This window comes from Neophocaena asiaeorientalis, unplaced genomic scaffold (genome assembly GCF_003031525.2).
Source record: "Neophocaena asiaeorientalis asiaeorientalis breed wild unplaced genomic scaffold, Neophocaena_asiaeorientalis_V1.1 scaffold67, whole genome shotgun sequence".
Classification (NCBI taxonomy): Eukaryota; Metazoa; Chordata; class Mammalia; order Artiodactyla; family Phocoenidae; genus Neophocaena; species Neophocaena asiaeorientalis.
In genome coordinates this window covers 12420036-12445635 of record NW_020173731.1, presented here as the reverse complement: position 1 = coordinate 12445635, position 25600 = coordinate 12420036, and the positions used below count along the sequence as shown (strand labels likewise).

At 53.4% G+C, this 25600-nt stretch overlaps 1 protein-coding gene across 1 annotated transcript; it reads left to right on the top strand.

The window, feature by feature from the left end:
• The first annotated feature begins 14262 nt into the window (after positions 1-14262).
• SOX13 (SRY-box transcription factor 13) lies at positions 14263-25096 on the top strand. The gene is made up of 12 exons (XM_024750888.1): positions 14263-14478; positions 15650-15761; positions 15850-15936; positions 17119-17291; positions 18076-18190; positions 20641-20726; positions 20942-21104; positions 21500-21609; positions 21747-21843; positions 22159-22302; positions 23160-23376; positions 24072-25096. The coding sequence occupies exons 1-12, from the start codon at positions 14281-14283 to the stop codon at positions 24346-24348; spliced, it is 1779 nt and encodes a 592-aa protein (XP_024606656.1). The 5' UTR covers positions 14263-14280; the 3' UTR covers positions 24349-25096.
• The last annotated feature ends 504 nt before the right edge of the window (positions 25097-25600 follow it).

The window sequence follows — 25600 nt, the reverse complement described above, 5'->3', positions numbered from 1 at the left end:
CAAGTGTATTAAGTGCTTTGACATTTAGAAAATCACTATGCAGAGGCTCCAAGCAATCTGGTGGGGGGTGTATTTTGACTCCCAATTTACAGATAGGAAAACTGAGGCTCAGAGAATTAAGACTTGCCCAGGATTGCACCTTGATTTTGTGGCAGAGGTAGGGCTCAAACTCAGACCTTCTGCCTCCAAATCCAGGGCTCATTTCCACCGTGCACTCAGAATTATCACGTGGGTCTGTGTGATCCTCTCTGCAATAACTTTTTCCCTCCATACCCGTAGATCTGCTAGGTGGATAGTCATGAGCCAGGAGGGAGAGGGTTAAATTCCTTCCTAAGCGAAGGAGCTGGTTTTGAGCTGGGCGCCTCCAGTGACCCCATCATTGACCCTCACCCCCTGGGTCAGGGCGACAGGCTGTGGGGGAAGGGAAGCAGAGCAGCTTCAATGGCCCTGTGCGGGCAGAGGGGGAGGGCCTAGGGAGGCAAGAGCAGGGGAGGGGACGCTCATCTCTCTTCTTCTTTGGACAAAGATGGACAGAGATGCCAGTGGCTTTTTTCAGTTTCCATAGAAAATCCCTAAGGTTCTCTTGCAGTAGAAGGCCATCAGCGTGGCCTGAACTCTTAATCAGGCCATGGAGCACAGACAGCTCTTAGATACTGGAAACGCTGGGATGTGTTCTTGGGTAAGTGGGAACGGGGATAGTTTTTACCAGTAAAGGTACCAGTAATAGAAAACGGAAATATCAAATGAACCTTAGGGCAGGATGGGACTTTGGTCCCGGCCTGTCATTCATTGAAGAGGAAAAGGATGATTCGAGTGGCCCACAGAAACCAGCACCTGTGCAATAAGTGGATGACTCTGGAAACTGGGAAGTCTTCTCCTTTCCCTCCTTCTCTCCCCAGGTGGCCCCACCCCAGTCACCCCCTTTGTTAGCTCAGACCTTCTTCTTTTTTTTTTTTGCGGTACGCGGGCCTCTCACTGCTGTGGCCTCTCCCGTTGCGGAGCGCAGGCCCAGCGGCCATGGCTCACGGGCCCAGCCGCTCCGTGGCATGTGGGATCTTCCCGGACCGGGGCACGAACCCGCGTCCCCTGCATCGGCAGGCGGACTCTCAACCACAGCGCCACCAGGGAAGCCCCAGACCTTCTTCTTTAGACTGTTTGTTTGGATTATTGTCCCTCTGTCCTCCCCAAATGGACCTCAAGGAGGTCCAGAGCTGTAGAGTCACTGCCCGGGGTTGTTCAGCAAGTCGGGGGTGGGGAGGTGGGGAGAGAGTTGTTCTGGAAACCAGGCGTCATCCCAGTGCTTTCCTTGAAACTGCCACCCTAAGAAGGACAGTTGAGGCAGAGATTTCCGGGAAAGCCAAGGAACTGACTTAGAGGAAGTGAGCAAAATCTCTTCCTCTATCCGCATCTTCCTCCCCCCAGATCCCTTTCCCTCCCTGCTGAGGAATCCTGAATACACCTGCCTCTGCATGGCAGGTAAAAGCCTTTCATTGTTCCTAGAGGTGAGGGAGGCACTGAAAGGAAGGCCTAGCTGGTGGGGCGGGTCTGGCACTGTCTGGCTCTGGCCTTTTTAGACACTTCAATTAGTTACGTTAATTATGGCTTGGTGAGCAAGGGGTTCTCTAAAGGCAGCCAGTCTCCAGCCTGCGCGCTCCCTGACCCCTGGCCGGACATGAGTCCCCAGCCTGTGAGTCTGTGTTATGCTCTCACCTCTGCCTGTCTGCAAGGTTAAAGGTGCCATGAAGGTGTAAATTATTAGCAGTTTCATGTTCTCCATCTTTTTTTTTGTGGTAGCCTATACAGTAATGAAATTTACCATTTTAATCATTTTTAATTGTACAGTTTGGAGGCATTAAATACATTTACACTGTGCAACTGTCACCACTGTCCATCTCCAGAAGTTGGTGTCATCCCAAACTAAAACTCTATCCATTAAACAATAACTCCCCCTTTGCGCCTCTCCGCAGGCCCTGGTAACCTCTATTTTACTTTCTGTCTCTATAAATTGAACTGTTAAGTACCTCGTATAAGCAGAATCAAGAAATATTAGTCTTTTGATTATTTCACTTAGGCTTACTTCACTTAGCGTAATGTTTTCAAGGTTCATCCATATTGTAGCGTGTGCCAGAATTTGCTTCCTCCTTAAGGCTGATAACATCCTGTTGTATATGTTTACCACATTTTATTTTATCCATTCATTCCTCCACAGGCACTGGGGTTGTTTCCACCTTTTGGCTATTGTGAATAATGCCATATGAGCACGGGTGAGCAACATCCCTTCAAGGCCCTGCTTTCCCTCCTTTGGGTAACACCCAGAAGGGGAACTGCTGGATCATATGGTTATTCTATGTTTCAGTTTTTGAGAGACCACCATATTGTTTTCCACAGCAGCTATATCGTTTCACATTCCCACCAGCAATTGTCTGCATCCCTGCCAACACTCCTTTTTCTTTTTCTTTTCTTAAAAGCAATAGCCATCATAATGGGTGTGAAGTGGCATCTCATTGTGGTTCTCCAACTTTTTATGGGGAAGTCAGGCCCTGAGAAACGCGGAGACGACGTGTCCTCCCCATTGCAGAAGCAGTCAGGCCCTGGGCCCACGCTTCCGGGCCTCTGTCACAGCCTCCATATTCCATCCTGTGCTCCTTTTGCTACACACTTGTCCCATCAAGAGGAGGCAGGTGAGGGGAGGGGGTATAAATTAGGAGTTCGGATTAACATATACACACTGCTATATATAAAACAGATAACCAACAAGGACCTACTGTATGGCACAGAGAACTATACTGAATATTTTGTAATAACCTATAAGGGAAAAGAATCTAAAAAAGAATATATATATGTATAACTGAATCACTTTGCTGTACACCCGAAACTAACACAACATTGTAAATCAACTATACTTCGATTAAAAATTTAAAAATTAAAAAAAAAAAAAAAAGAGGCAGGTGAGGTCCTTCTGCTACCTTGCTCTGTCTGCTGTTTGTCAGGGCCCTTTCCTTCCCATCTGTCATAGGAGCAGAATGGCCCTGGCCCACCAGAAGTATCTGGAGGGTAGATGACCTTGTGGATGAAGAGGAGGTTTCAGTAATATGAGATTTAAAGAGTTGGATTGTTTTAACCATGGGCATTGGATAAAGTAAATTATGGTACAGCCACTGAAGAGATGGGCAACCATTACAAATGACTTGATGAAGAATTTTCTTTTCTTTCTTTCTTTCTTTTTCTTTTTTTTGGCTGTGCGGCTTGTGGGATTTTAGTTCCCTGACCAAGGGATCCAACCTGGGCCCTCGGCAGTGAGAGCGAGGAGTCCTGACCACTGGACCACCAGGGAATTCCCTCAAGAATTTTAAATAATTTCCATTTTTTAGTAACATGAAAACTTCCCCTGATACACTATTAAGTGTGTGTGTGTGGGGGGAATAGTGCAAAAGCTTGCTTATGAGCTGAATGATGAAAAAGAAAACGACACACAGGAAAAATAATTGATGGAAAGAGGCCAAATTGTTATCAGTTGCCACCTCTGGATTAATGGGAAGTGACTTTAATTTCTTTTTGTCTTCTTTATGTTATTCTAAATTTGCAGATTTTCTACAATGAGTACACATTCCTTTCAGAGTCAGAAAAAAACTGATAAGAAAATAAGATGACTGCAACAATAGTTAGGCACGTATGTTGGGGGCGTCTGTGAAGTGCACAGCTCTGCTCGCTGCTGTTGGTGAGAAGCTAAGGGAGAGGGAGTGGAGGTGTCGGGGTAGAGGCCAAGGAAGGATGGCCAGGAAACAAAGAAGAGGTGATAGCTTAGGGAGCTCAGGGACTGGGGCAGCCCTGCGCCCTCCGGTGCTGCCCTGAACTCACTTGGAGGGTGCTGTGTTAGGACCCTGGCTTTGAGTCATTTGATGTCTGCATGTGGCGTTTGCCTTTGACTTTTCTAACATCAACTGAGCCAGGACCTGCTTGGGTCCCTTGACCCCGCATCATGAGAGCAGCAGACGGCCAGCAGAGATTGGGGTTGAGGGGCAGGTGATTCAGGCTCCAGGTGATGATTTTCCATGGCTCTTGGGACTTCAAACAAGTGCAAGAGAAGCCAGTGTAATCCAGTGCTTGAAAGAAGGGACTTGACAGCCAGTCTCTGGGTCAGTGTCCTGCTCACCACTCACGGGCAGTAGCTTAGCCTCCTTAAGCCTTTGTGTCCTCATCGGTAAAACAGGTAACAGTAACTATTTCACAGGGCTGGGGAAAGTATTAAAAGAGCTAATGCCTATCCGTACCCTTAGCTTATTGTGTGCCCGATTCCTGATGTCTGGCTGAGAGGTGGATTCTGCTGCTAGACGGCCCGGGCTCAGATCACCTCTGCGCCTCAGTTTCTCCATCTGTAAAATGGAGATCATAATATCATCTACCTCAGGTGGTTATGGTGAAGATCGATTAAAGTGATTCAAACAGTGCTCAGAAAATGTTAGCCATGATCAGAGGGGTACACACCAGAGTGGCAACCAGTAGTGTGTGTCTGGCATCTGCCAACTCATCTGATTGTCCCAAGAGTCCTATCTCACTGGTTAGTGCCCATCATTCAGTTGTTAAATACTTCGAATGTCACCATTGTTATTTTATTATTATTACCATTGGGGGCTCCAGATGTCAAGATCCCTTCCAGAATCATACCATATCCCACCCCTTCGTCAGATCTAGCTCTTTGCTGCCTCAGTTTCCAAAGGGTGCTGGTGCTGGAAGTTGGAGTCCCAGGCAGACTGGGGTGCAGGCTGGCTGCTTTGGGGATTGTTTGATGAGCATTTTAGATGAAATCAAAGACTATGAAACTGTTCTCCTCCCCTTGCTCCCCTGCCCTTTCGAAAAGGAGCCAAAGCCAAGAAAAAACAACCACTCATAAATAAAGGGGACCGTGAAAATAACAAAAAGAAAGAAGAAATCTTTTGTGGCAGGCTTGTGTGCCGATGTGGTAGATAATGGGAAAGGAAACATGGCCTTTGCAGAGAAACGGAACGGAACACTTTGTTCACTGGAAGAATGAATGCTGCTTGAGTAAGAGCTGCTCAACTGGGCTTTCCCATGAGTGAGCTTGTCTTGGGGGAGATGGTGGTGATTAGGTTTTCATAAGGCACAGGTGGCATCCCGTGCAGACACCCTGGGTTGGGGGAAGGGGAGGCTATGGGGGAAGCAGCAGACCTGAGCAGGGTGCCCTAAGGTGAGGCTAATGTGTCCCAGTTCAGCCCACGGGCCCCGCCCAGTTCAACCCATGGGCCTCGGCCATGATGACTGCGGTGCTGCCAGACACCTTGTTCCTCCATTGTCTGCCCAAGGTGGGGAACTGGATGCCCAAACCCCTCTGGAAGCCCCCAGACCTCTCCTCAAGGTGTATCTTTTATGGAGCCTTAGGGAGGTACATCCCAGGGAGGAGAAGGTGAGGCCAAGTGTATTTGCTGATTAATTGCGCGCTGAACTTCTGGGTCGGGACCGTGTCCTGTCAGCACTTGCCTGGTGGCCTTTCTTGGTGACTGGCGTCTGTTGACTCCTCTTTCTTGTACCACTTACCCATCTTGATCGCTGCCCCATTTCCCCTGCCCCTGCAGTGGCTGGCTGAGGCAGGAAGAGGGAGAAGAAGTAGGGAAGGGACCAGATACTTTTCCTGAGCCCTCAGAGACCTGAGGATGTGGTGTGAAGGTGCCCACTTTGAGAGGGGGCTGTGGGCTCGCAGATGTGTGGAGGCTGGTATTTGAAATACCTTTAAGAAGGGCCTTCACAACGCTCACTGGCTTGGGGCAGAGTGCTCTGGCCGGCAGAAGTTCCTTGGAAGCACACAATCATTCATTCATTCGATCATGATAACAACACTCTAAGTGCCAGTCTGCTTTGTGCCAGGCATTGCACTAGTATTTTATATACAATACTTACTAACTCTCCAACGACCACGAGAAGTAGCTATTGTTGGTCCCCTTTGCAGATAAAGAATCTGAGGTGTGTAGAGGTTAAGTCTCAAGTACTCACTGGGCTCCCTCTTGGAGCAGTGAGGAACTGGCTGACTCTCCACCTCTCAGCCGTCACCCCCAGCTCCAGATTACAATGGTTATGCCGGATACAGCTGTTTAGCACGGCTGTGTTCAGGCACTGGCCTTTGCCTGTTATGTTGTTTACTCCTCACAACCACGCTAGTGGGTATATATTACTGATCACATTTATAAAGAAAGTAGTAGGTTTGGAGAGTTGAATAAGTCGGCCTGTCCATGCCACTAGTTAGAGGGCTGCTGGGGTTTGAACTGACTGTGCATGTCTCCAGAGCCTCCATGTCACCATAGACCCTGAGAGCCTACCTAGTCCACGTGGCTTGGACTTGTCACCAAGCAGAAGCCAAATGCTGCTCGGCCCACACCAGCCCCAACAAAAGGGATGTCTGCAAAGATGAGACTTTGTTCAGCCTGGTGTTTACAGGCCATTCCCACTTGTCCTTTCCCCCCTCTGCAGTCATTCTTCTAGTCTCCACCTTCCTGTCCCCTCCTGGGGTTGGCAGGGGTTAATGGAACAACACTTTACCCTCTAGCTCCGGCTCTGGAGGAGATGAGGGAGCTTGTGAAGGTCTGCAGAACTTCAGTGCTATCGGGAAGGGAAGGCACGGGGGGCGGGGGGGGTTGGTCAGGTAGGCCGTGGCACTGAGGATGTGAGTTTCCTGGGCAAATTCAGGTCCTTTCAGCCTGTCTGCGCTAAGCGTGGCCTGGGTGTCTGGCTCAGTGTAGGCACCGGCCAGGGGAGATTTCGGGGTGGTTGGGGACGCCGACAGAGCACGCAGACAACCTAAGCAGGGTAGTGAAACAGCGCCAAAGAGAGGGGGACCTACAGGGGACAGGTGGAGATGGAAGAAGATGACACTCCCAGTTGTCCTTTGGGTGTGGGTCTTCTGCGTGTTTGGCATGCGGGGGTGGGGGAGGCTTCCCCAAAAGGTGAATGAGAGGGTTCAGTGAGCAAACATTTTTTTGTGTGTTTTACAAACATCACATTCAGTCTTCTCAATAATTCTACGAGATATTATTTGTTCCATCTTAGTGATGGAGAAACTGAAACTTCCCCATAGTCACACAGTAGTACATGGTGGAGCCAGGCTTCAAACACAGGTCTGGGTGACAATGAAACCCGGTTCTTTCAGCCGTATCGGGATGACTCCCAGCAATGCCAGAGGGTCACACATACCTGCCAGCCTCTGGAAAGCCAGGGACGTTCAGGGATAGGTGTCTCACTCTGGGTGCTCTGGGGGTAGGGAGGGAAAGACAGCCTCCTTGCTTTAGGTCTCTCTTCGTCTCTCCTTCCCTGAACATATAATCTGTACCAGATTCTCCAAGCTTGTGATTACCTTCTAATCACAAAGTAGGTATTGGAATTTCCATTTTACAATGAAGAAGCTAAGGTTTTCAGAGGTTGAATCTTTCCCCCAAGTTTCCAAAGTGGCCTTGGTTTCTTTCGATTAATTCTTCCTTGGCCATGACTCAAGTCAAAACAGCTAGAATCCTGTAAGCAGCAAAGACAGTGGCAGATCTATCTTTTCTAGACCGGATCCTGTTATCTGGGGTAGAGGAAGAGCAGCCAGGGCACCAGCCGACAGATGAAAAGACATGGGTTTGGGCATTAGTGAGGCCTGAGTTCAGATGGCTCCACTGGGCCTTGGTTGGGTCGGAAAAATGAGTGGCGAGCTCCTCACCCAGTGCTCTCAGCCAAGTGGGTGTTCTGTCATTGCGTGCTCTTTTTCGTCCTTTCCCTTTGGTTAATGTTCAGGGCTATCCCAGAAGGGAGGCCTTTGACAAGGCCAGTCGGCCTCGGCTGCACCACTTCTGCTGTGTGCCTGCTCTGGGCTGGGCACTGCTCGTGTAAAAGGCCAGACACTCCCGAATCCAGGACATAGGCTTGGACCTGGCCACTGGGAGGTAAGGCCAGGACTGCGGCTGCTGATGGGGCTTGGGAGGGGCTGGAGACGGCATCAGGTGAAGGCAGGAGGGCCCCCAGAGAAGGGAATCCTGGAGACACAGTTTACCTCCTAAATATTACCCAGGCCCGTGGGGCAGGCACTCATCCTGTTGGGAACCTCAGCAGTCCTTCCACGCTGCCCTCTCTGTCTCTTCCTGGACTCTCCAGGAAGAGAAGACTCAGATGGGGCTGTGAATGGGAACAGCACGGCTAGTTTCTCCTCGGCTTCTTCAGTCCTTCGTGCCCTTGGGCTGGGGTCAGCTCAATCTTGGCAGCTGCCAAGGCTCTGTCTGGAGCTGGGCTTCTGGGCCAGAGGTGCGGGGGAGGCTGCCTCCTCTTGCTGACTGGGAGGACAGGAGCTCTTGGGGGTTCAGCAGGCCTCAGTCTGGCTGGTCTTAGCCACTTGATCAGCCCAGAAACAGCCCAGGAACGGGGGGTGCTGGCTGTGGCCTCGGCCTGAGCAGGGCTAGACCAGGCTGGGCCACGCCATGGATCTGATACCCCAAGGGCCCACAGAGGCCGGAGAGGGTGAGGGGGCCTCTCAGGAAAGCTTTGTTCCAAGCCTGCAGCCAGCCCAGCTCTCAGCTCTGAGTAAACAGCAGAGATAGGATCGGGCGGAGCCAGGAAGGGTGGCAGGGTGCGGCCTGGGAGAAGAATGGCAGGATGTGGCACCGGGGCACTGTTCTGGGCACCCACGCCTCAGGCTATTGTTTGGGGCTGCCTGAGGCTCTCAACTCTCTGGGGCTTTGAAAGGAAGTGACATTCCCCTGGGACTCAGGCCCTGCCCTTCTCTGCCGCGTGGTTCCTCCCTGGCAGTGCCCCTCGGCACCACCTGTTCAGGGTCAGCTTGGGAGTGGGAGTCTCAGTAGAGAGGTTAGGTGTGTGCCCGGTGGAGAAGTGTTGTCATTGGCTCTCCTGGGAGGGTCTGCCTGTCTGTTCAGACTGTCTTCCTGTACCCCTGGGTCTGAGTCACCTGTCATGCTCCGATGACTAGAATTTATCTCTATCTTTATCTGTATCTAGATATTTATGGGGGCGGGAAGGGCTGTCGTTGTGGAGGGAGAAAGGTCTGAGAGTAAGAAGTCCTTTGATTCCAGTCCAGCTGGGTTGTTGTGGGCTGATTGGAAGAGGAAGTGGCTGGTGATTTGTCTGGGGGAGAAAGGGGCTTGGTGTGTGTGCGCCTGGGGTGGGTGGGGGTCAGAGGAGCTGGGAGAGGGTTGGTTGTGGGGAGGAGAAAAAGGAGATCAGCACCTGTAGCCTGCTTTGTCGCATAAGAACCGTGCTTTGAGCCATTGCCCCTCTGTGGAGGGCAGGCATCTCTCTATGCCTTGTCCTAGGCACTGGATTTGGGGGCCCAGGGCCTCACAGACATCAGCTCAGAGACTCAGGACGCTGCGGCATGCAGGTTGAGGCTGGCCAGAGCCCTCTCTCCCTAGGGGCCTTCACCTCCTACAGATGCTCAGGTGAGGTAAGGCCAAGGAAAAGAAGACAGCAGAGCGTCTATGGGTTAGGTTCCCCGGATGGAAGGGAAGGCAGAGCAGGAATACTGTTCCGTGTCCCAGCTGGTTGAAGGTCTTCTGACTCTGTACTCCTGAAACAGTACTGCCCAAACAAGCCACATGAACTTGACCTCTCTGGGCCTCAGTTTCCCCATTTATAAAATATGAGTAAGGCTGGGTGAGAGGAAGGAGATTGGGGTACATAGGAGCACTTCCACCCAAGTGAGAGTCCCACTGGAGAGTCCTGTGGGCTTGTGGCCTCTGACCAGGACCTGGGTGGGAACTGGTGGAGCCCAGTAATTCACATCTCCTGTGTACTAAAAGAGTCTTTGACTTCTGGGCGTCTGGGGAGAGGGGAGGATGTGGCTGCTGACCGTAAAACCTCCTGAAAAAACCATGTGGGGCTTCCCTGGTGGCACAGTGGTTAAGAATCCGCCTGCCTAAATTAAAAAAAAAAAAAAACAAAAACCATGTGTATGATTGAAGCATGGAACATGCTTTGTAGGGAAAGGGTAATAAGGGAATTTTTTTTTAAGTCTCTGGAAGAACATCTCGTAGGGTCTGGAGTGTTAAATGGAAGGCTCATCCCTTCATACAGGTTTTTTTTTTTTTTTTCCTCTGGTACGTGGGCCTCTCACTGTTGTGGCCTCTCGCGTTGCGGAGCACAGGCTCCGGATGCGCAGGGTCAGTGGCCGTGGCTCACGGGCCCAGCCGCTCCGAGGCATGTGGGATCTTCCTGGACCGGGGCACGAACCTGCGTCCCCTGCATCGGCAGGCGTACTCTCAACGACTGCGCCACCAGGGAAGCCCCATACAGGGGTTTTTTATTCCCATTTCACTGAGGAGGAAACTGGGGTTTAGAGAGGTTATGTCACGTGGCCACCGTTGCACAGCAATTAATTAATCAGAGTTGGAATTCAAATGGACTCAGGTCTATCTGACCCCAGAGACTTTTCTCTCAACCGCCTGGCTCTAGGAGCATCCTGGGCTATATGACAACTTAATGGATGCTCACCCTGTATTATTAAATTTTCATGGACACCTGTGACATGGATTATTACACCCATTATATGGATTAGGAGATGGAGGCTCAGAGTTAACTTCCCAAGGTCACACAAGTCAGCTGGTGGCAAAGCATGGATTTGAATCCAGACTGTTGAACCCAAAAGGCTGCACTCTGCATCAAGCCTGGGCTGTTGCTTCTCCATAAACCAATGGGGTCCAGAGAGGGGACCAACGGAGAGCCAGTGCCAGTGCCTGAAGTAGAGCCAGGCGCCTGTGGGAACGAAGGGCCCTTGTCTGGGCTGCTAGCAGGGTCTGGCAGGGTTATCTGGTGGGTACCACGCCCTGGTGAACAGACTGACACCTCCACGCTACCTTGGCTGGTCACCAGGAGCCATTTTCTTTGTTACCAGGTGCTGTGCCAGAAGCCAGGGTGAGCTGTTGGGAGCTCCAGGAGGTAGGCTTCTCAAATCCCAGTACCCAGGTGGAAGTACTCTTGGGGGTTAAGTGTGGGTAGAAAAAGCCATCAAGCTCAAAGGGAGGAGATGTCTTAGTGCAGCACTGCTCCAACAGAAATATAATGTGAGCCACTTATATAATTTTTTAAAAGACTTTCTTTTAGGGCTTCCCTGGTGGCGCAGTGGTTGAGAGTCCGCCTGCCGATGCAGGGGACACGGGTTCGTGACCCGGTCCGGGAAGATCCCACATGCCGCGGAGCGGCTGGGCCCGTGAGCCATGGCCGCTGAGCCTGCGCGTCCGGAGCCTGTTGCTCCGCAACGGGAGAGGCCACAACAGCGGGAGGCCCGCGTACCGCAAAAAAAAAAAAAAAAAAAAAAAAAAGACTTTCTTTTAATGTGGACCAGTTTTAAAGCCTTTATTGAATTAGTTGCAATACTGCTTCCGTTTTATGTTTTGGTTTTTTTGGCCACAAGGCATGTGGGATCTTAGCTCCCCAACCAGGGATTGAACCCACACCCCCTGCACTGGAAGGCAGTCTTTAACCACTGGACCGCCAGGGAAGTCCTCACATATATACTTTTAATGTTTTCTCATAGCTACCATAAGAAGTGCAAAAAGAAACAGGTGAAAGGAATTTTAACAATGTATTCTATTTAACCCAACAGTATCCAAAGTGTAATTTCAACGTGTAATCAACAACCAGTTATTAATGAGCTGTTTTACATTCTGTTTTTGTACTAACCCTTCCAAAGTAGGGATGTAGTTTGTACTTAGCACGTTTGCATTGGGACCGGCCGTGGTACAGGTTGCTCAGCAGCCGCGTGGCAAGTGGCCACGGTCCTGAGCATTGCGGTCCTGGAGTTCATTAGGGCAGATCATCGTCTCCTCTGCCTCCGCCTTCAGCTGGGGGCATGCACAGCGGGTCCGCAGCTCTGGGTGGGCGGCTGGCGCTGGGGGCCCAGCCCGGTGTCCGACGCTCCCTTAACTGTGCGCCCTGCGGCTGCCTCCGGGGTCTCTGGGCTGCAGTGGGAAGAAAGGCTTTGAGGTAGGCGCTGGAAGGCCATGAAGTGGGGACCGCCGGGAGGAGAAAGCCCTCAGGACCCCAGTCCCGAGCTGAGGAGGCCACCCGGCGGCTTGGCGGGCGCAGTGGCGCGGTGGGTGTGGGCCCTCGGCGCGGAGGCGGCCGGGGATCAGAAGCCCACAGGCCCGCATTGTTCGCCTGTCACACTTCCTTTGGCTTTATTGCCTTTGTCCAACACCCTATTGTCTGGTTTCCTTTTGTCCCCATTTCAGCGCTGCTGTCTTTTATTTTCCAGCCAGCCTGGTTGTTTTCATTTCTTTTGTCTGAAGTTCCTGAGAGGAAGGTTTTATTTTCAGCGGTTTGATTAATTCACAGCTTGAGCCCCGGGTTTGTTTGTTATGTAATTGCTGCCCTCAGCTTCAGGATAATACCACTCCCCGACTTCCCCTCCCCCACGCCCAGCCCCCTGCTCGGGGCCTGGCTCTGCGCCCCTCCCTGTGCCCGGATGGGCCGAGCGCCTGCTTCCGGGCCGCTCTCCGGGTCCCTGGGTGGTGGGAGGGGACCCAGAGCTGCACCCTAAAGCCTCAGGGTGAGCTGGGCTGGGGTGTCTTCTCCCGGGCTGACGTATGTCTCCTCTGCTCATCCTGCAGTGCCCTGTCCTGAGTCCCACGCCAGCCCCCAGGGCACCCTGCCCTTTGAAAGTGGAGGGAGAGTTTAGTCTCGTCTGATCTGTAGGATGGCATCAAATCAGACACATTGTTATTTCATATAAAATACTGTACATGTATCGTACACAGTGTATACATCTATTGTACATGGCACATTGCATCATTCGTTATACATTACAAGAAACATTTTATCATACAGTTGATGTAATATACAAATGTTATACTGTACCTTCAGTTTAATTTAAGGGATGTTTTACTATATATAATTTTTGCCTTATACTCCCCTCCTAAAAATTTAAGGCCCATGTAAGCAGAGTTTTAAAAATTTTTTATTTAACAGTGCTTTTCAAACTAGTATGTATCAGAATCACCTGGAGGGCTTGTGAAAACAGATCCGTTCCCTCCTCACCCACAGAATTTCTGATTTTGGGTGACCCATGACTTTGTCTTTCAAACAAGCCTCCCACGCCCACCCCTCCAGCTATGTTGAGGCTGCTGTCCTTGTGCTGCATTCCACCCAGCAGTGCTTTAACAAAGGCTGCTTCGGTGCTTACTAGTACAAAGCATTATTCTAAACACCTTGTAAATATCAATTCATAGCCCTCACACCACCCATTTTACAGATGAGGAAACAGGTGTGGAAAGGTCAAGTAACTTGCCCAAGGTCACTCAGCAGCTAGTGAAGTAGCTGAGGCAAGACCCATGCCCACTTGGAACCTGCTGTGTGTCCCCACCTGTCTTTTCTTGGTCACTTTGGAGGGTGAGCAAGTGAGCTCTGGGCAGCTGCTACTCTGGCCTTGAGCTTGACATAACCACTGAAAACTACTCCCAGGATCCTGCTCATCTACGTAGTGATCCCACGCAGTGGGATGTCAGCAACAGGAGGCAGGGGACGCAGCCTCTGCGTATATTATTACACCAGGGACTGCAGAGGCCCACGGGGGCCAGACTCTGATTGAGAGACTCTCATATAAGAAAATATTTTTCTGAAAGCCACTCATCTCTCAGCTTACTTCATTCCTCACTTTTGGTAAATAGATACACGGATATAAGAAATTGTTCCAAATAGTTCACTTTTATCTTGCCTCTACTCTAAGGAAAACAAAGAGTAAGTGTATAGGGTAGTTGATACTTGGTTTCCCTTTTGGGGAGTAGGAGGGAGTGGTGGGGAGTAGGGCAAACTGGCCTGTTCATAGAGAGTAACTGCTGCTCAATTCCAGCCACAGACCAACTTCAAGAGAAGTTCAAATCCAGATTTTTATGGGATATCTCTTGATTTTTAAATTTTGGTAACTAATTACAAGTACGTACATACACAAACATACACAAACACGTACTGTATGATCTTGGCTTTATTGGGCTCAGAAGGAGCCAGTTGACAATCTCTAGCCTTCTCAGGGAGACCCATCAGCCCACTAGTTCCAACACTGCAACAGGCAGGGCATGCCAAATGTTGGCCCAGTCTTCTCTAGACCTTTTTGTTAAAAAAAAAAAAAAAAAAAAAGTGGGTGGGTGGGGGGACAAGAATCTTTTCCGGTTTGTCACAGTGAGTTCCAAATGGAAGCTTGCCTTTTGCATGAGTGTACCTGTTTGGGGCTGGGGGAACAGTCACTGCCTCGGGATTCAGGACTCGCATCCCTCCCTCTGCCCGTCCTCCCTCAGGATGTCCATGAGAAGCCCCGGCTCTGCCCAGCTGGCCCTGGATGACGTTGGCACCATGGTGGACTGTACTGTCAAGTCAGAGGGGAAGAAGGAACCCTGCCACGAGGCCCCCCAGGGCTTGGCCACCGCAGCTGAACCCCAGCCCGGAGATCCAGCCCGGGCCCCCCAGGATGGTGCTGACCCTCCAGCTCCAGCCCAGGTGCCCAGCACTCTCCTAGGGGCTCCTGGGTCAGTGTCCCCACCCTGCCTCTGTAGCTCCTATGCCTGTGCCCTTCCCCCTAGTGGGTGGAGCAGGCACCCACCAGCCTAGCTGGGCAGAGGGGCAGGCAGAAGCGTTCTCCTCTGGGGCAAGACTTAGGTGGGTGGGTGGGTCAGGCTACCTGTCAGAGCGGGACATGAACTCACTTCTGCCCTCACTCACCTGATATGAACTGCCCACCTATGTGTGACCAGTCCTTACCCTTGAAGACTAGTTGAGAAATAGGACACACATGCTCACAGGCTGGCTTAAAGATAATCTACTGGCTTTTTCATATGATTCGAGACAAGCAGCCTTATTAACCGAACCAGAGTTAAATTGCTATTAAAGACAATACAATTCCTCATCCTCGGAATGAAGGAGCTGAACTACATGAGTGGTGAAGATTCTTGCAGCTCCTAAAAACTCCGTGATTCCATGCAAGAGATGTAAAAAGGGAATACCTAATCAAAAGCCAAATGAGTGAAAATGAGGAGAGTTTTAGGGCTCTGAGGAGGGATCCAGCCAGGAGGAGTATGTGAAAGGGGGCTAAGGGGTAGGGGTGGTGATTGAGGAAGACTTCCTGGATAAGTAGGGCTTTAAGCTGGGTCTTAAAGAATGGAGAGGACTCAGATGAGAAGAGGAGAGAGGGGACAATGTCTTAAAGAGGGTGGGGTGGGGGCCTTGAGAGTAACCTGCAGGGCTGGAGTGGTAGGTGCATACAAGGGAGGCTTTTGGCCTCTTTAGTCTGCAGTGGCAAACCTCATTCACATGCATTATCTCCCTTGATCCCAGCAACAATCGTCTATGGCACGGGACGTATTAGTATTTCCATTTTCGGAAGACCGAGGTCAGGTTCAGAGAAGTTCAGGGACTCATGTGGGCTCAAGCACCTTGTGAATCACTGAGCCCAGGTCTCTTGTCTTTAAACCTTTTGTTCTTTTCACCAAATCTATCAAGCCAAGTCAGAGCAAAGGTTGGGAAGGTGGGAAGGGAGGGTCCTACTGGAGGGTGGGGCTGGGTAGATTCTGGAGTTCCCCTAGGATACACATCGCCGGGGCGCTCAGCCCCCCACACTGCAGTCTGCCCCCATTCCCTTGGGGGTGACAGTGATATTCAGTGTGTCTTACAGGACAGCAGCTCCCTGGAAAGCAACGGGTCCCCAGAACCCAAGAGACCAGGAGGCTCTGAGGCTGCTTCTGGAAGCCAGGAGAAGCTGGACTTCAACCGAAATTTAAAAGAAGGTAAGACGTCGTCTGCCCCAGTCAGGGACGGGGGCCTGGGTGGGGAGGTGTTAGGACAGTTACTCCTTAGCCCTCTGGTATCTTCCAGTCGTGCCGGCCATCGAGAAGCTGCTGTCCAGTGACTGGAAGGAGAGGTTTCTGGGAAGGAGCTGTGTGGAAACCAAAGATGTCAAAGGTGAAGGCCCATATGGGTGGGCAGAGGACAGATGTCTGAACCGCTTTCCCTTCTCCAGGCCTGGCCCTGCAGTCTAGGCCTGTAGGGCAATTTCTGGGGCTCTTGGTGCCCTCACACCTGGCCTGTGCCACTCTGGCTCCTGCCTGGTCCTAGGGGTCTGCACCATCCCTCACCCGGGGTTGGGGGGGGTCCAAGCACTAGGCTTATTCCCGTGCAGCAGAGGGCCTGGTGGGACTCAAATCCCCTGGGACCCTTGAGACCTTGGGGATGTCTTAGCCACTTCTCAGATCTCACTATAAAATGAGCCGGACGTTCCCTTTCACTGCTGGAAATTAACTCTAGGCCACCAGGACCTCATTAAGTGAATTAAAGTGTTTCCTAGGTTCATCAGGGTGATAAGTTTCCCAGTGTGGTTAATCACACTCCCAGAGGAATCTTTAAAACAATGCAGATCCCCAGGTTCCACCCCTGCCTACTGAATGAGAACCCCAGAGGAGGGGGGCCTGGGCATCTGCATTTTTCAAGGGCTCCCCGAGTAATTCTGATGCATGTGGTCTGCATCCTGGCACTTAGGAGTAACTGCTGCATCTGACATGAACTGGATTAGAGACAAGGAAGCAGTGACATTGCTAGTTGAGGACCACGTGCCAGATTCAGGACTCAGCTTTACATTCAATACCTTCAACCCTCCCAGCAACCCTGTGAAGTGTCGACTGTTGTGCTCATTTATATATTCAAAAAGCGAAAGCGCAGAGAAGTTGGTAGCTTGCCCAGCAGCTCCCAGGAGGGATGAGTTAGAAGGGGAATTTGAACCCAGATCTGTCTTGCTCCAAAGCCTAAGCGTGTCACTCTGGGCCCTCCAGTGGGTTAGTTTTCCACCCTGACCCAGTGGTACTGGGCACTTGAGGACATCCCAGAGGTGGGCCAGGGCTGAGATGCCCCACCGTCAGCATTTCCAGGGCCTGGAATCGGTGAGTGATGGTGGGGACCTTCTAGAGCAGCTAGTTGTCAGGTGACAAGATGAGGAGGCCCCTCCAGGGCAAGGACTGTATCTCAGTCATCTCTGTGGTCCAGCCCCTGACGGGGCCCTGGGGCAGAGCGATTGCTCAGTGTCATATGGATGGACCGGTAACAGATGAACAAACAAAAGTTCTCAGTGGTGGTTGCTTCACTGTGGAGCAGGGACCCAGGAGAGCCTGGCAGAGAAGGAGCTCCAGCTGCTGGTCATGATCCATCAGCTGTCCACCCTGCGGGACCAGCTGCTGACGGCCCACTCCGAGCAGAAGAACATGGCCGCTATGCTCTTTGAGAAGCAGCAGCAGCAGATGGAGCTGGCCCGGCAGCAGCAGGAGCAGGTAGGGCCTGCTTGGTGTCCGGCTTTCCTTCCAGGGATGGGGGTCTGGTCCAGGGCCTAGAGCGGAACATGGTGGGGGCAGGCGGGGAGGGGGCCGTGGGCAGGGGCTGGGCATTCCCACCTCTGGCGGTTCATCAGCCCTTGTGAGGGGACAGGGCGTGGAGCGGCGCTGCGGGGCTCTGAGTAAAAGCAGCTGGCTGCTTCCTGCCTAACCCCCATCTTTGGTCTCCGAGGAAGGAGAATAAATCCTGAGGGTTGGCTGTTCGGCTTCTTGCCGTGTCCAGCTGTCCTCCATGTCCTTGCGCTAGGCACGGGAGGCAGGGTGTGGGTGGGGCCGCAAAGGCTTGTGGGAGGTGGGATCCTGGGGCCTAAGGTGCATGTTCCCATCACCTACTCTTTCCTTCTGCCAGATCGCCAAGTCTTGAGGGGTTGACACCAGTGTGGAGAGGTACTGGAGACAGGGAAAGGCAGGGAGTGTGGACTAAGCAGAACCACTCAGGCATGACCCTAAGGAGGGCGGCTCATTTCTGCTCTAGCCCCTCCCCTGTTTTTGTCACCTATTTCAAGGGCAGGGCCCAGAGTATCTTCCTCCCAGCTGGGACCTGAGGGCAGGAAGACAGAGGCCCACAAAGGGGGCATAGGGTCAGATGGATCCTTTTGAAAACTGTCCCTGCCCCAGGCTTGCGTCTCTCATCCCTGGGTCCACCCTCTGTGTCCAGGGATGACCACAGCTGGGTAGCTGGTTGGGCCCCCCAGGGACTCACACAGGGTTTCTTTGCCCTCAGCAGATCAACATGCCTTACGTCATGATTCCAGCCTTCCCCCCAAGCCACCAGCCTCTGCCTGTCACCCCCGACTCCCAGCTGGCTTTGCCCATTCAGCCCATTCCCTGCAAGCCAGGTGAGTGTGGGAGGGGAGGGTTGACCTGAGGTCAGGGAAGGAGCCCAGGAACCACTCTCATCCATTAATGTGCAGTGTGGCCTTTCTGGGCCTCACTTTGGGATCTGTCTAGTCAAAGAATAATCCCTTCTTTCTGAATTTCACTGGGAGAATGAAAAGAAATAGCACACTGAAAACCATAAAGTGCTTTCCAGACATAAGAGGACGCTGCCTATGTAGGTCTAGCCCCCCAGTTCTGTGGGACATTTCCTGTACCAGAATATTAATGTTTTGAATGTTGACTGAGATTTATCCATCTCCCAAATTCATGCTGTTGCTCTGCCCTGACAGTGGCACTGCTGCCTTCTGCCCTGTCACTGAGGCTCAGTGACCACAGATAGAGCAGCAACAAGCGTCAGGTGCTGACTGGTTGTTGGGCAGCCACGAGGGTGATAAAATATGGACTTTGAGCTCAAGGAATTTATGGTCTGGGGAGGGAGACAGAAGGATACCAACAGCCGGGGAATCTGGGAAGGCTTCTTAAGGAGGTGGTGCTCGCTTGGGTGCTGGGGGAGTAGACTTGTGAGGGTGAAGCTGGGAGCTGAGGGTGGAGGGAAGGGGCCTGGATCCTGAGGCAGAAAGCCCAAGGGAGTGTTGGAGTTGAGGGGAGCACATGGCAGCTAGTGGGATGTGCCTGGGGAGGGCAGTCGGGGCTGAGCACGGACTTTGGGATTTATTTTGTAGAATGTGGGATGCACGGGAACATTTCAGCAGAGGATGTGTTGTCACACTGGCTGTGGGTGGTGGGGAACAGAGGGGTACCAACTGGAGGTAAGACGGGGTAGGGGCTGCTGAGGGGATTCTAGAGATGGGGAATGACAGCCTGGACTAGGGCAGTGACCGTGGGATGGAGGCAGAGATGGAATTATTAGGCTACGATCATTGATTCCTTATGAGAGGTCCTGGGGACAGGGCAGAGATGCTGCCCATAATTGATCCAGGAGGGGAAGGGGTTTTAATTTTAAGTCAACTCCCTTTGGTCAATGCTCCCTGTTCCATGTGAGAGAGAAGGCAGGGGAAATCTAGCTGGGTGAGTTCCTACGGGTCCACCAGCAAGGGCTTTGGGCCGTGGGCACAGTTCGTGGGCCAGCACCACTGACTCCTGGGTGGGGGAAGGGAAAACACAAAGGACTGAGAAAGTCAGGCCCTACTTTGAAGGCAGTTTCTAATTTGGGGTGGAGGAGTGGGGACTGGGAATGGGGAGGCGTGAAGGGGGGGGACAGGTTGCACAAAACCACTGCACCTACAGGTGTCCATAGAGCCGAGCTGCAGGGGTGAGGAGGGCAGCGGCCTAGTTGCGGGGAGGGGGCCACACCCTTGCTGGACAAGGGGGGCAGGGGGCAGGAAATAAGTTGTGGAAGACCTGCACTGGCTAGGCTGCCCCCTGCTTTGTTTGCTCCTGAATCCTAGTAAGCAGGAAGCCTGTGGCTGCCAGATGCGCCACCACCTCCTTCCCCGCTAACCCCCCCACCCCCGCCGCAGCCCCGGCTGAGTATGAGTAACACCTCTCCCAGGTCACAAGCCTTAGGTGGTGCCCGGGTGCCTATAGCATAGGGTCCAAACTCCCAGGCTCAGCCTTCACAGGCCCCGAGCCCTGCTTGCCCATCGAGTGCCAGCCTCATTTCCCACCTCCTGCTTTCCCACCTGCCCGCCTGCCACGCCCGTTCACGCCTCCCCTCCCCCCAGTCACCCCAGCTGAACAGAGTTCTCTGGCATGCCACCCATGCAGCCCATATCACCGCCAGCCATGTGGTCAGTGGTTTGTCTACATGGCTTATCTCTCCACCTCAATTGTCAAGTCAGGGATGCTGGTCCTCCTTGAGGGAGAATGAAGCCAGCTAGGTAGCAGAGAGAGAGTGCATGTAGGGGGGAAAGGTCTAGAGGATGCAGCTGGGTTCAGAGTTCAGATCTCAGATCTCAGTGCTCCCATTCATTAACTCTATGGGCACCCATGTAACTTCTCCCAGTCTTCATTATCCATACAATGGGATGATGTACTGAGTACTATTATATGCCACATACTAGGGATTACGTTGAGGTGATGCGCATGAGGCCAGCTACAAACCAGGCAGCTGCTTTTGTACCCTGCACGTAGTAGGTACAAAACACAAGTACCCGTAGAAAGAGTGGATGGTGTACCTGACGTCGTTTCACCGTCGGGTGGGAACTCGGCGGCCAGTGGGTTGGGAAGGGCAGGAACGGGGTGAAGATGTTGATCAGCGTGCCGGGCAGTGGGGGACGAGGGCACAGGAGGTCCTCAGCAGTGCTGTGGGGCTGGGAGGGCAGTGGTTGGAAGCCAGCTGGGCCAGCTCCGAGCCTCTGTCCACGCTGTGCTTCCGGGACCTCGTCAAGCAGGGCGTCTGCTGTTCTGTGCTCATCCAGGACTTTTCTCCTTGCCGCCTTTTCCGTAGTGGAGTACCCGCTGCAGCTGCTGCACAGCCCCGCCACCCCAGTGGTGAAGAGGCCTGGGGCCTTGTCTGCCCACCACGCCCTACAGGTACTGACCCCGCCCACTGGCCGGGGCTCCCGCCCTCACCTGTGGTGGCTGGCTGCCCGCCTAGGGGACCATGGGGTCCTTTGTTCTTGTTCTCCTACTTCTTCTGTCTTCCTTTCCTGTCGGCTTGTCTCCTCTGTCCCTCTGTCACCCTGTGTCCCCCCAGTCACAACGTGGAGGTGTCCTTTGGTGTCTCTAACCCTCTGGGTCTCCCTCAGGAGCCCTCCCAACCCCTAAACCTCACGGCCAAGCCCAAGGCCCCCGAGCTGCCTAATGCCTCCAGCTCCCCGAGCCTGAAGATGAGCAACTGTGGACCCCGTCCTCCCAGCCACGGGGCCCCCACACGGGACCTGCAGGCCAGCCCCCCCAGCCTGCCTTTGGGTAAGCCGCCCCTACACCTTTCCCTTCAGCCCTCTTCTAGGAGAGAGCTAAGAGGGCAGGATATGACCCTGAGCGTGTCCCTTCCCCTCTGTGGGTTACAGTTTTTATAAAACAAGAGGTTAGACTTGCTCTCTTTGGCCCCTTTTAGTTCCAGCACTCAGTGTCCTGGAAGAAGATCCCCTTCCTGCTCTCCCCACTGTATCTGATTGGGTACCTGAATCAGGGATTCAGGCCATTCTCATTTCCAGTCTACTGTCACCAGGACTCCAGTGTAAATGGCGCCCCCTTGGGGATGTGCAGTGCAACAGAGGGGAAGAGGGAGGGCAAGACATGAACTGGGTGTACCTCCCTCAACAGCCCCTCCTTTCCCTTCCTTTCCTTCCCCTGTCCCATAGGCTTCCTTGGTGAAGGGGATGCTGTCACCAAAGCCATCCAGGATGCCAGACAGCTGCTGCACGGTCACAGTGGAGCCTTAGAAAGTCCCCCCAACACTTCCTTCCGTAAGGTATGGACTCCCACTACCCTGCACCTGGGTGGGCAGGGGCGGAAGACACAGTGTCTGAGGCTACCAAAGGGAAGAGCAGGGGAGGGGAGCAGGGTGCTGCAGAGGGGGCTGAGGTACAAGTTGCCCTCTCTACCTAGGACCTCATTAGCCTGGACACATCCCCAGCCAAGGAGCGGCTGGAGGAGAGCTGTGTGCACCCACTGGAAGAAGCCATGCTGGGCTGTGACGTGGACGGTGAGGGCTCTGGGTACTGGGCTGATGGGCAGGAGGGCCCACCTCTGCTTCCCACCAGGGCCAGGGTGGGTCAGGTTGTGTCTGTCTCCAATCCCTTCTCTCCCTTCGTCTGTCTGTGGAGTCCCCTTACGTATCTGTCCCTTGTCTGTCTCTGGGCCCCTGCTGGTCTTACTCCTGGCCATCCCTGGCCCTGTGGGAGCCTCCCGGCGCCCTCTGGTGGTCAAGTAGGGGATGTTTTTTTCTGCCAGCCCTGGAGGACTCTTCCTTAACCCACACTGGCTGCCCTGCCTGGCTGACTCCTCCCCTGCTCCCCAGGCTCCCGCCACTTCCCTGAGTCCCGGAACAGCAGCCACATCAAGAGGCCCATGAATGCCTTCATGGTGTGGGCCAAGGATGAGAGGAGGAAGATCCTCCAGGCCTTCCCAGACATGCACAATTCCAGCATCAGCAAGATCCTTGGTAAGGGCCAGTGGGCGGGGTGGGGTCTCGGGGGGCTCTAGGGGCTCCAGGAGCCATAGTCCAGCAGGATCTAGTTGCAGGAGTCAGCTGGGTCTAACTGGGGCTTTCTGGGTGATGGTCCACGCCGTGGTGAACTCCAGTGGAATCTGATGGCGTGTGGGAGGCAGGCAGGATGTGAGACAGCTGGGTCCTGGAGTCCGGTACCATTGTAGGGCTCTTCTGATAGCACCTGCACCGAAGAACTCAGGTGGAAGAGAGTGCGTGTGTACGTTCTTTAGCTCCCCGACCCCATCTCTCCCTAACTTGTTCCCCTGTTTGTCCAGACCCTTGGAGCTGGCTCTGGCAGGAGACAGGAGAGACTGGTATTCTTAGGCTCTCAGTAGAAAGGTCTTTGAAATTATATGTCCTCTTTGGAGGCCAAGGAGAAATGTGGGGCAGGGCAGCTGGAGCTAGAAGAGGGCAATTGTTTTCAAACCTCAGCTCCTCCAGTTCAGGTCTCTTGTCAACTGAGACACCAGGTATTTTGTCCTCAGCAGGGAGCCTCTGGGGATTGTTGGGGGCCTGGGTGGCTACTCTTTTGTTTATGCAAAACATGCAGACCAGAGGCCTCCCAGAGTCGCTGTGTAGTTTGGTATGTGGGTGGGTCTTAAGCTAGCAATTGGATATCCTTATACATGCCAACCTCATTCATTCGCTCAGTATCTATGGAGCACCCACACTGGGCCAGGCCCTTGCTGTGTATAGGTGCTTGCACATATATCTGGGGATCAAAACCTTCTCGGGGCCTCCAGGATCTGCAGGGGGCTGGGGGTGTCAGCAGAGCCCAGCTGACTGCCTGCCCCTGGGGGCTGGGCCAGGCTCCCGCTGGAAGTCCATGACCAACCAGGAGAAGCAGCCTTACTACGAGGAGCAGGCAAGGCTGAGCCGGCAGCACCTGGAGAAGTACCCTGACTACAAGTACAAGCCACGGCCCAAGCGCACCTGCATCGTGGAGGGCAAGCGGCTGCGGGTGGGCGAGTATAAGGCCCTGATGAGGACCCGGCGCCAGGATGCCCGCCAGAGCTACACGACCCCGTGAGCAAGGCCTCCCCAGCGCCTGAGACTCTCTGTGTGTGTGTGTGTGTGTGTATGTGTGTGCGCGTGTGCGCGTGCACGCACACAGCTCTTGTGAGTGGCAGGGGTTAGCGTGTGGCCTTAGTGGGATTCCAGGGGAGCTGTGTGCGTGCACGCATGTGTGTGCATACGTTTGTGTGGGCATTATGTGTGTGTGGCTGTAGTGGTGACTGTGACTATGGTGAGTCCCTGGTGGATCAGGATATAGATTTGTGACTGACAGGGGACTAGTGGGTATCTGGAGAAATGTATCCGTGGGTCCCCTTGACAAACAATAAAAATTCAGGAGTACTAAAAATCAAGGTACTAATAATCATAACAGAGGATTCCGGAGTTGACCAAAACAAGCATCCTAGTGGATTTCTTTAAATAGGAAGCTCCCTGGGGCATATGAAATACACAGTTTCCCCAAACGGGATTTACACAGGATCCTCTGGGAATGTCTGGACCCGTGGCCCTGGGGCTGCACGTGTGTGTTTGGGTTTGTAGCTGACAGTGAATTTGCCATCAGAAAGCAGCCAGGGAGCCGGGTGTATGTGTCTTGGAGCCAAAAGGGTGGGAGGTCTGAGGGCACGCCCTGCGGAGGACCGGAGGAGAGCAGGGTCGGGGTTGCACTGCGGGTGCATCTGTAACCATGCCTTTCTTCTGTCGCGCAGCCCGCAGGCCAGCCAGGTGCAGATGAGCCCCTCAGACGTCCTGTACCCTCGGGTGGCAGGCGTGCCCCTGGCACAGCCCCTGGTGGAGCACTACGTGCCCCGCAGCCTGGACCCAAACATGCCTGTCATCGTCAACACCTGCAGCCTCAGGGAGGAGGGTGAGGGCACAGAGGACAGGCACTCGGTGGCTGATGGCGAGATGTACCGGTACAGCGAGGATGAGGACTCAGAGGCCGAGGAGAAGAGCGACGGGGAACTGGTGGTACTCACAGACTGATCCCGGCTACGTGGGCCTGGCCCTCCTCCATGGGGAAGACCGGGCCCCACGCCAGCAGGCACAGCAACCCCACGCGGACTGCGTTGGTACTTGGACTTGCGCATGCCTGGGAGATGGGCACAGCTGTGCATTTGTAGATACATTCATGATGGGAGATGCCCCCTCCCCACCACACCTGTGGGCACACCTGAGGATCTGATGGCCCGAGTGGGTCCTGCATGGCGGTGATGGGCTGGGCTGGCTGAGCTCCGTGGTGGCCCTTGGGGCTCGTGGCCAGGGGACACTGTATGACCCTCCCCTCCTGCAGGTCTGCCCATCCCAGGGGTATGGCAGCTACAGACCTGTTCCCCTGGGGCCACATGCTTTGTTTCCATTCTTGTCCTGGCTGGACCAGCCACCATGGGACCAACACGCACCGCCCCACCACAGTACCCCAGATCGCTCCTCTACCACGAGGATCGCTTTGTACTTTGTGCAAAGAGGTCTGGCTCTCCTCCATGTCTCTTATCTTCTGCCAAGCCTTTCGTGCCTCTGGCTGGTGTGTGTGTGTGTGTGTGTGTGTGTGTGTATGTGTGTGTGTGTGTATGTGTACCCATGTGCGCAAGTGCACATGTTTTCATCTGTTCTTTCATTGCACAAGGTATTTATTGAGTGCCAGGCACTGTCGCTGAGTTCCTGTGGGTGTGTCTCTTGATGCCATTCTTGCTTCTCCGGGGGGCTCTTTCTGTGCTTCTCTTTGTCCCCAAATTGCTACCTCTTTGTCAGTCTGGGTGTCTCAGGTTCTGTGTGTCCTTGGTGCATTTCTCTGTCCTTGTTTCTCTGCAGGGCCTTTTTTTGTGTCTCTCCCTTCCTCCGTGTCTGCCCTTGCCCCTTTAACGCCTGCTGGGTGTCTGTAAGCCCCTGGTCTGCCCTGGGCTCCCCAGCCATCCTGACCTCCCCTGCCTGCCCCTTCACTCCCTCCCTGACTCTGCATGTCAGTTCCCATGGAGCCATTTTTAGCTCCGAGCAGCATGGGAGCGTGCTCAGCTTCCAAGGGGCTCTGTCATGGTGCCCCAGCCCCTGGTCCCAACCTGAGTGCCAGGAGTGGGGGCAGGAGGACTGATGGTGCCCCCTTCTGTAAGTGACAGAAGCCCTGGAGAGGGGGCTCTTGTGCAGCTGGTCTCCACTCCTCTGTCCTGAGCAGGGGATTGGAGCTCCCCACCCCCACCCTGTCCTTGGAATGCTTCATCTTCTCCCTCCCAGCTCTGCCCCT

Coding starts and splice junctions, on each gene's coding strand:
- SOX13 (XM_024750888.1), top strand. CDS start 14,281: ATGTCCATGAGAAGCCCCGGCTCTGCCCAGCTGGCCCTGGATGACGTT. Junction 21,105..21,499: donor CCCCCCCAGCCTGCCTTTGG/GTAAGCCGCCCC, acceptor CCTGTCCCATAG/GCTTCCTTGGTGAAGGGGAT. Junction 21,610..21,746: donor CCAACACTTCCTTCCGTAAG/GTATGGACTCCC, acceptor CTCTCTACCTAG/GACCTCATTAGCCTGGACAC.